This window comes from Hippoglossus stenolepis, chromosome 6, assembly GCF_022539355.2.
Source record: "Hippoglossus stenolepis isolate QCI-W04-F060 chromosome 6, HSTE1.2, whole genome shotgun sequence".
NCBI classification, from domain to species: Eukaryota; Metazoa; Chordata; class Actinopteri; order Pleuronectiformes; family Pleuronectidae; genus Hippoglossus; species Hippoglossus stenolepis.
This window is the reverse complement of record NC_061488.1, coordinates 11,000,453-11,010,838: the sequence shown is the minus strand read 5'-3', so window position 1 is coordinate 11,010,838 and position 10,386 is coordinate 11,000,453. Positions and strand designations below refer to the sequence as shown.

Here is a 10,386-nt window from a genome sequence, read left to right as displayed (position 1 = left end):
CAAACACTGATATATGTGAAAGGCTCATATCGGCAGTTTTTTTATTAGCCAACTAGCTCGGGCTCCAGAAGGAACTGCTGGTTAAATATTGTGGTGTGAGGTCGTAATTGGCTCAGTCACCTCACAATGTTTTAAGATTTAAAATGTAAGTTATTCTGTGAAATACAATAGAAAAACAATAATATAATGTTTAAGTCTTTAATTCCGTTAATCTGTGGCAACTATAATTTAACTGATCTGCTCTGACTGAAAAGGTTTTATGTCCATTCTGCTGTTGTATATGTGAAAACGACATGGAAACAGGCCCAGTTGGCTAACTCTTCTCAAACTCTCTATATTGTGTATTTTAATGGACAGTAAATATATTATATGGAATTCATTAAACTTTAGTAATACATAAAGTGTAACAGTTACATTATAAAAGAGCTTTACCTGAGAGAATGAAAAAATGAAAAGTCGAAGACACACAAACTAATGATGGATGAATTTAATTCTGCTGCACAAAAGTAACAAAAAGAGCAGTGGTTTAAAAATGAAGATTTCAAAAATATTAAAACACCTCATATTGTCTACTAAAAAACAATGAGGAAAAAACAAAGCCTGTCAGTCAATCACATCGACAAGAAAACCCAGCAGGGGTTTGTTTCGTAGAACCGAATGTTGTTCTTAAATTCTATACATTTCTATAAATCGTTATTAATAACCTTACAATACGCTCCAATTTATTTTGTGCTTTATTTTGTATGGTACTATGGTATCAATGTCTTTAGATGAGTGATTTGTCCACGAACTTGAACTACAGACAACCTTATATCTGAAGAATCAGAATATACTGTTTAAGTTTTTTATTTTTCTGAAAGCGGAACATAAACTGTTGACTTGATAGTGAAGCAGGTTAGAGTGAGAGCTGCCAGGTTACTGCCACATAATCAGAGTTAGATTGAAGGAGAATCACTGGCTCTGGGCTCGAGTTTCAGTTTGATGGGCACCGCGGGTGTGACGAAACCATCCACTCCCAGCTCCAATGGAATCTGGGGAAAAAAATGTGTAACAAATTAGGCTCTATCAAAACTCACATCCTAATTCAAATGACCATACTTAATAAAATAACAGTCTTCTCACCTGTGTCTCCTTGCAGGTGACAAAGCTAAAGTTCTGAAGGATCATGACTAAGGCCAGCTTCATCGCCAAGAGAGCAAATCGCATTCCAATACAGTTCCTTGGTCCAGCTCCAAAGGGCAGGAAGGCATAGGGGTCGATGTTGTCTTTGTTCTCTTTGCTGAACCTGAAAAAAACATTAACAAATATCAGTAAGTTGCATCATCTATACCACTTTTCTCATTTATACAAGATCAATAAGATGATTAAAAAGGACAGTTCAGAAATTGGCCTTACCCCACTCTCACTTGAGGTCCCCTTAGAAAAGAGAACAAGGACCAAGCCTCAGACAGTCCTGTACTTTGAAGGCCATACCTTACACAGTGTTCTTAACAGACTCATTCAGGGATCGACTAGTGACGCCTCAGTGTTTCTACTGAACGACTAAGAAGGTTTTTTATTCCAGCAGCAGTCAGATTTTTTAAAGAACACTTTAGTTTTTGGCTGGATCTATGGCACATGTCAGATGAAAATCATTTCTCAAATGGCTTTTTATGGTTTTCATTATTGTGAAATGTACTGTGAATGTAATGTTTACTGTTTGTTGTCTGTATTTGGTAGAAAAGGAGTTTCACCACCAGGGATTAATTAAACTGTCTAATCTAATCTATCCTTCCATCCTTTGAAGTGAGAGACAGGGTACACCCTGGACGAATCGAGTGTATCGCAGATATAAAGACAAGCAACCATAAAATATTGGGAAGTTTATTAGTCACATTCATTTGGGGTTAAATCTGAATTTAACCTGTACAGTACCTTTCAGGTTTGAAGGCCTCAGGCTCAGGCCAAAAAGCAGGGTCCCGGTGCAAAGTGTAAATTGGTACCATGACGACTGTTCCCTTAGGAACGGTCACACCGTTCACTTCCACTGAGGCCTTCGTCATTCTCTCCAATCGACTGGCAATAGGGTACAGCCTCATTGACTCATTCACCACCATGTCCAGGTATTCCATCTGCATCAGGGCTTCATAGGTGGGCTCACACTACAGGAAGTGAATTAAAGTTATAATGAGTTGGTAGCACAGAACCAGTTGCTAATTAATTATAGTTGTTTAAGAAAAGACAAGTTACCTTTTCTGGGAAGGTTTCATCAATTTCCTTTTGCAAGGTCTTTTGGGTGTGAGGGTGGGTTGCCAGGTTGTAGGATATAAAGCCAAGTGTGTTGCTGCTGGTTTCATAGCCAGCAAAGATGAAAAACATGGCCTGAGCCAGGATTTCATTATCAGTCAGCCCTGCAACACACACACAACATAATTAAACATTTGTATTGTTACTATTATGACAATATTTAAAGGCTCAGAAAATATTTGCTTGGGAAAGAATGATTATTATTTCCTTCAGTCATAGCAGGGAATTGATGTCTTTGTTTGAACTTCAGCAGTTAAAAGGTTCTGACCAGCAATGATCGCAAATATACGACAATATTTGTAAGATGACATCGAAAGCTGGCCAGATGCTATTCCACAATTTTTTTATCCAAACGCCACCCAAGTAATGAAAAGGGAAAGAGAAGAACAGTAGTAGATTGCAGTAATGCACATTGATGTTGGATGCCAATAAACCGAAAAACAAAGAAGAAGAAGAAGAAGAAGAAGAAGAAGAAGAAGAAGAAGAAGAAGAAGAAGAAGAAGAAGAAGAAGAAGCTTTCATCTCTAGTTGCCTCCAAACTTCCAGTTTTACTTGTCAGTAGTCAACAACATGCAGTTCAACTATGCACAATGAAACACAATGTGAACATTGATATCTTTGACTACACTCTTTGTTTACATGTAAAATATAATACAATAAGCTTAAGGTATGACTATAGAGAAAACTATAAACTTAAATGTGTCCATCCAGTTTCTTTCTCTACCTTTTTGCAAACTGCTGCCATTTTTATTGTTCTCTGAAACCTGAGAGTCCACCATCAGCTGCATGAAGTCCACTCGGTTCTGCCAGACAAAAAACACACAGTTGTTGTTCAAGGGGAATCTTACACAAAACAAAATTGAAAAAAACAAAACTTCACAAATTCAATCCACTGTAGCTGCGCTGAATTACTTTGTGGTCAGCCTTCTTCCGATCAGATTTTATCATCTGCAGGAAGCTGTAGAAGTATTTCATCACATCAGCAGGGAATAATGCCACATCCATCTTATCAAAGACTGGTCCCAAGAATGGAAACAGAACTGAAAGGAATAAGAAGAGAAACAGTTAATTTGAATGTCAAAGAAAGACGACAAAATAGATATTCTGGTCACAGAATAATGTTCAACATACCGATAAGCACAAGTAATGGATTCAGGAAGTTGAACTTGACCATTTTCTTGATGTTTGTTACAAATGGATCAGAGGGATGATTGATGGAATCAATGTCCACGCTGAAAGCAGTGCTGGTCACAACATCCATACTGTACGGTCCAAATACTCTGTAAAAAAGGCACGTAATTCCAATTGAGTAAAGTAATACCAATAATCCTTGAGTAAGACAAAGTAAAACAAACAGGAAACTAATGAATCTCATCACAAAGAGTAAAGCCGTTTTCAGACATAACTTCTGGAGGATGTCAGGACATAACATGGATTCATTCTGCTGTGGAGATCACGTGTTTCTGTTTACAGCACACTGACACCGGCATCAGCCCTGATCACCAAAAGCTCTCTTGACATATTCACCTGTGTCTTCTACGTTTTTCATCATGAGATATATTATTTCTTTTTATCTTTTTCATTTTGTTCGCGTGTTAGATACGTCATCAACCCCCCCACTCCACGATGAGTTCTCATAACCGCTCCTCCAGACTTTCTGAGGACTTAATACTTGGGGGAAAGTCCACAAAGTCTGGAGGTCGGACATTTGTGTTCACACATACATCCCCTCTGGAGAATGCAGGGGAGTTCAGTGCATATCTGAAAGCAGCTTAACATAACTCACTCTTTAACTTCAATGACTTCATCCGCCCCGACTTTCTTGTGAAGACTCTCGATCAGGTTACTCGAGTGTTTAAACATTATTGTGTACATCTGCCCAAAAGAAAACAATGAATTGTCAAATATTTGCAGATAGACATCAACCAGTTTTAGTGTGAATATGTGAATAATGCAAAAAAACTAAAAGTACAAATTTTTAACCTCTTTCAGTCGGCCACTGGTGAATGACGGTGACAGCACATTGCGAATCCTCTTCCATTCCTCATCTTCTACTATTGATACAGCATCACGTAAGGGTCCGTTTAGGCCAAAATCCTAAACAACACACCCACAGAGGACACCTTCATTACATTTAGTTCAATAATTAGTCTTGAGCCCCCAGTGTTGCTTTTCCTTACCCGTCTGTTGGTGAAGACAGAATAACACTCCTTAACCAAGACTGTTTTGATCATGGCTGTGTCCATTATAGCCAAGAGAGGCTGTCTGCCATCGTAACACCTTGTAATGCAACAACAGATATTGAAGTAAGTCGAATACAGAGTGGGACATCGCATGAGACATGTAGGATGTATTCTTAATTCATATCAAACACTTACCCCCAAATCCTGCCATATTTCTTAAAGCAGTCCGTGTCAAAATTGTGGATGCCCTGTGGAGACGAGTGATAGAGGAATCAAAAGAGTCAAAACCATCATCAGCAGTGTGTCAGCTTAGATCACTGGAAAACGTGTCTCACCTTCCTGTACTCCAAAAATGTCCCAATAAAGGGCAAAGGTTTGGGTCCTTGGATGCCTAACTTCTTAAAAACGCCATATGGAGCATATCCATACCTGGGGATTAAAAAAGCAGGAAAGTGAGAACAAATCCATTATTAATGAAGTCATATATATATATATATATATATTTTATGTCGACATATTATAAAAAAGTTTACAATTGTTTTTATGTTTCGTTGAATATCTTTGTCTTTTTTGTTGTAAACCTGATACTTGATACTTCGAAGCTTCAACTAAGTTTACAGTTTCATCCTTTTTCTGTCATCAGCTGCATTTCTGCATGCGCAAAATATTTGAAACCATAAAAATCCTTTCTTTCAGTTCGGTATAGGCTGGTTCCTCCGTGTCTGTTGGAGCATAAGGACCACAGGGTGTAGAGCAGAAGAAGTGGTCTGAATGCTTTCTGTGGATGCTTGCTTGATATTTCCTCCTACCAAACGAAAATCTTTGGACATTTTCAAAGAAAATAATCAGGATATCTTAACTTGGTAATAAAGCTCCATTAAGTTCCATTTAAGTGCCCAAGGACTCGTTTCAGTGAGTCAGCATATGCAATTCATACCAAACAAGCTATTGTTAATGTTAATTATTAAACCTGTGTTCGTGCTGCTATTGCTTATAAAAAAAAGTCTGCTGTCGAAGGAGCCCATTAACATTGAATAGAGCCTTTATTATCTTATCAGCTATGCCTGTATGTGACCATTAACATCTCTAACTAAGGAAAGGTTGATTAAGTGTCCACCGATTTGAAGGCCCCTGTGCACTTATGGTACCCTCACATGGAGCGATATGAATTATTGTCTGGCTGATTAGAGGTTGTCTTAGGTATATAAACATGACTAAATTATGATGATCACCCGCCTGTTGCTGCCTGAAATACAGGTCATAAACCCCACCCCTACCGGTACGATAAGACATGCAGTATAGTTCTTATCACACTGATGCATGTCCATGTGTTCATTTTGTAAATTTTGTTTGAATTAAGTACTTGATGCATGACAACGCGGAGAAACATCATGATTGACAGCTGAGACTGACTCGCGATTGGTTGAGCACAAGACTCTGGCTGCAAATTACAGCATCAGGGATAATTTGGCTTCATTTTTGCACAAAGGGAGGAAGTGAAGACACATGGTCTCATCTTTATATGCTGTCTATAGCATGCTGTTTAATTATATATATAAATTAATTTTAACAGCCACCTTTAAGGCTCTTTACAATACACTGACTGAATCAGTGTGCATGTTTTCAATCCAGCATTGCAATTGTGAGAAAAATTCTTTAAAATTCATTAGTACACAAAACTGAGCTCAATTAAGTACCTATGTATTTACACATATTTGGTAAAAAAGCACGTCTATATGTACACACCCTTGCAGCACCCGCACAAGTGTGTAGACTTAAGGCTGTTTGACATCTCCCTATCGCTACTGTTATTTACAATATTTACTTTTACCATTGTTATTGGTACAAACAATTTATCATAAACCAGAAAAAACATAAAACACGTTTGTGCACAGACAATTCAAAATATTTATAGTCTGATATTAGAATCCATTTTAGACCCTAGAGTTTTTTTTATTTGGACACATTACATTCATCTGTAAATCTTTAACTGTGGGCTACCTTTAGTAACCCTAACCTCCAGGGTTGTGGTTTTTTTAGTATCAGTAACTCAGAGGTTATTTGTCCTTGATTTCTCAAACTTTGATACATGGATTTGTCCACAACAAATAAAACTCACCTGGAGCCATAAGCACCCAAAACAAATTCTTAATGACACTCGGAACTCAACAGCTCATCTCAATTATGTGATTTCATGTTAGTGATGTGACTTAAAGGAACAGGGGGCTCTTTTGGTTCAGAAATCCATCGGTAGAATAGGAAAATTAGGGGCACACATACAAATCGTGCTATTCAAAAAAAATTTTTTTATTTGATTCCTCATTAAAAAGGAAGTCCGAGATTTATCCAGTATTTGTTAACTACACGTTTATGTGAGAAAGTGTCTGTCTGTACGAGAAACCAAGATGAGAAAAATCTGATCTTACTGTCCGTCTTAATCATTTTATAATGTTATATTTTCTTTTTCCTCTTTTCTGATCTCTAACATCCTTTAACTTCTGTGCTCTAGTGCTGTGTGATCTTCAAATTGCTTTTAAATTGTTTCTAATTGTTTGCTTTTAACTTTAACTACCCTTTTTTCCCTGTTAAAAGAGTTTTGGGGTAGTTTTTTTCCTCACTCTTGCTGAGGGTTAAGGGCGGAAGATGTTGCACCTTGTTAAGCCCTTTGAGGCAAAGTGTGATTTGTGGATATGGATTATTATTATTATTATTATTATTATTATTATTATTATTATTATTATTATTATTATGTGACAATAAAGACTTGAATCAGTGTCTTCAGCTACTGAAAACAACATTGACAGTGTTGCCCTGTTTTCCACTTTAAGTGTGGCGGACTCAAACGTTACAGTTTTCACACGTGGACTCACAACCTCAAATTAAACGTCAGATAAATCGTGCGCGGAAACTAGAAACTGTCACACAGCCTCTTACAAAGAGCTGTAAGAAAAGGAAACAGCCAGATTCAGTGTTTCCGCCTTTGTGCGGAATTGTTCACTTTTGTTTGGGAAACTGTGCAGATCTGGAGGACACACACAAACAGAACCATACTCACACTGCGATGAGAGTGATGACAAACACTATCAACGTCCAGGTTTCGATGGAAAAGTCCGGGAAGTAGCCCATCGTGCGTCCTGCTGTGCGCCCTGAGCTCTGCGCTCTGTCACCGCTTCTCTCGGTTGAGGTGTGTGAGCTGCACAGAGGCGGGACCACGGTTAAAAACATGTTGCATAACTTCTTATCTCCACCATCAGTGCGTGCTGGCCCAGTCCAGGTCGACTGATCAATAAACTTTACCTTTCTCCCACTTAAAGAGACAGTTCACCCTAAAATGAAAATTCACTCATTATCTACTCACCACTATGCTGATGGAGGGGTGGGTGAAGTGTTCCAGTTCAAAAAATACTTTTGGAGTTTAAGGGGTAAACAGCGTTGCAGCCAAATCCAATACAACTGAAGTGAATGGTATAAAATTCTTCAAATGTAAAAAAAAAACAAAAACATAAATGCCTCCATGCTGCTCCAGTGTCCATAAGCCCGACGTTAAAATTCAACTCGAATCAAGATCATTTACACCATGTTTTTTAGCCCTAATGTCTACCATCTTCTCTCTGTCTCCTCAACTTGTCCTGTATCTCTACACTTGCAAAGCCTCGGTTGATGCAGTCATTTCACTGTAGCCTGTCTCAGCGAACAAAATGAGAAGAGAGACAGACAGGGAGGGACAGAGAGAGAGAGACAGACACAGGGGGAGAGATAGATGGACACAGAAAGAGACAGACGGGGAGGGACAGAGAGAGAGAGAGAGAGAGACAGACAGAGAGAGACAGAAGGGGAGAGAGGGAGAGGGACACAGAAAGAGACAGACAGGGAGGGACAGAGAGAGACAGACAAAAAGAGAGACAGAGGGGGAGAGAGAGACATGATAAAATTAAAACAATAAAATCTGTCTAATCTGGCCATAGATAAAAGATCCTCCCTGCTTTGGACCCAAGTGTACTGTCTGTATTTGTCATGCATTTCTCTCCATATGTCAGTTAACCTGTGAGTTTCCACCACCTGTTTCATGGCCATTTTGAAGCAGCATGAGGTTCAATGTGATTTCAGCTGATCGTTCTCTGTGCAGTTAAAAAAAACACTCTTCAGGCCCGCACTGACTTAAAACCCCACTAAACTCATAAAAATGTTTAATTATTGTCAGGTCCTGCGTTGGGAGCGTATTCATTTATTAAAATAGTAAAAAGCTATTGGCTCTGACCACCATCAGTGTGCCCCTCATTACTTCCTCCATCACATGAGACTTCTGCAGAATGTGATGATGTGAGGAGTGACACACAGGAGAAAACACACAGCAGACACCCCGCCTTACACAGCTTGTCCTCATCCTTGTAAATCTCTTGTTTGAGTTTCAGGACTATTTTCGTCAGTCTATAAATTTGCTCGTCAGTATAACCTACAATCTTCAACTTTGATTTTGTTCATGTTTTTAAATATAATGCAGGAACTATTTGAATCTGTTGCACTTCATTAAGGTTTGTCCTGCTGTGAATCAGCAGACAGTCAGTGAGAGGCTGGTTGTCTTCAGCACAGTCCTCCTCCTCCACCTCCTCTTCTTCCATGCTGGACTCTGGCTGTTCCTCCTGCTGCTTCTCCCTGGTCCTGCTTGTTGCTCCTTTCTTGGCCTGAGAGCCACTGATGTTGCTCAGCTGTTTTCTTTTGAGAACAAGGACTTTAAAAACATTTTCCTCCACCATCAGGTCCCTCACTGTGTCCGTAAGACCCAAAATTCAAATTCGACTCGAAACAAGGTCATTTTCACCATGTGTTTAGTCTTTAGACCACGACTAGCCAACCCGTTGTTCGCGATCGACGGCTCAATCTCGACCTTCTTCATTGACGATCCCCGTAACTCTGTGGACTCACTGGCTGCCAGTTGCTCCACAGATCAGCTGTGTGTTGGTGGTCTGTCAGTGTGTCCACTGCTGGCAGCTGAGCTACTGCATTTCCTTCAATACAAGTCAGGATTATGTACTTGTCTAAATGTAAGGACACCACGGTATGAAGACGTGCATCTTACGGTCTAGCGATAACAATCAAAGCCCCGTTAGAAAAAATGAATGAATGAATGGTTGCACACTCCCTGCATGCGTTTCAAAATTTTTTTTTATTTTGAAATATATGCATGAGCGCAAGATGCATGGTGTCATACTGTACAGTACTGGTATTTATTTGAGTACACAGGACTGAATTAATGCATCAATAAAGTTAACTACATAAACATTGCAAAGCCTTTAGCATTAGCAGTAGTAAACTCTCAGTTACAAGATGAAACTGATTATACATTTATACATTTTTTTGAAGTCAGAAGATGTTTTGGTGCGTCAAAGTGGTGATTATTGTTAGCATAGCAACATTAGCTGGTATTACTAGCAAAGATATTAACCGAGACAAGGCCGACATGGATTTTTTGTGGGCTGCACAAAGGTAAGCATGTGTTTTTGTTTATGATTGTGTTCAGTGTTGACTTCATGATGATGAACATGCAACAGAGCTAAGAAAGTAGGTGTTTGTGGTATTGTGAGGTTAACTGAGTATCGCTAATGAAAACTTGTTGTGGGTCCCATAGCTGTGGGCATGATATGGTAAATATAAAGATTATATATAATATAAATATTTGGTACATGGCATTAGTTACATTTTTCAGGTGTAGCAAGGTGTAAAATTGATTAATGCATCAATAAAGTTTACTACATAAACATTGCAAAGCCTTTTTATATCCATCAGTGGAATTATAATTAGTCCTGTAAAAATAATTAATTTGATAAATATATTGACTCATATATGTATATAGGAATAATGCAAGTAATTCCCCAAAAATGTTGCTTCTGCGGAATGAACATGTGGAGTGAAATTAATT

General features: G+C 38.6%; 1 protein-coding gene across 1 annotated transcript; it reads right to left on the bottom strand.

The window, feature by feature from the left end:
* Positions 1-472: 472 nt before the first annotated feature.
* Positions 473-7,709, bottom strand: LOC118111468 (cytochrome P450 3A40). The gene is made up of 13 exons (XM_035160099.2): positions 7,525-7,709; positions 4,805-4,898; positions 4,665-4,717; positions 4,467-4,566; positions 4,270-4,383; positions 4,073-4,161; positions 3,418-3,566; positions 3,199-3,326; positions 3,011-3,089; positions 2,230-2,390; positions 1,915-2,141; positions 1,123-1,285; positions 473-1,031 (listed from the first exon to the last, which is right to left on the bottom strand). The coding sequence occupies exons 1-13, from the start codon at positions 7,692-7,694 to the stop codon at positions 936-938; spliced, it is 1,623 nt and encodes a 540-aa protein (XP_035015990.2). The 5' UTR covers positions 7,695-7,709; the 3' UTR covers positions 473-935.
* Positions 7,710-10,386: the final 2,677 nt, after the last annotated feature.

Coding starts and splice junctions, on each gene's coding strand:
- LOC118111468 (XM_035160099.2), bottom strand. CDS start 7,694: ATGTTTTTAACCGTGGTCCCGCCTCTGTGCAGCTCACACACCTCAACC. Junction 4,567..4,664: donor AAATATGGCAGGATTTGGGG/GTAAGTGTTTGA, acceptor TTGCATTACAAG/GTGTTACGATGGCAGACAGC. Junction 2,391..3,010: donor TGGCAGCAGTTTGCAAAAAG/GTAGAGAAAGAA, acceptor TGTGTGTTGCAG/GGCTGACTGATAATGAAATC.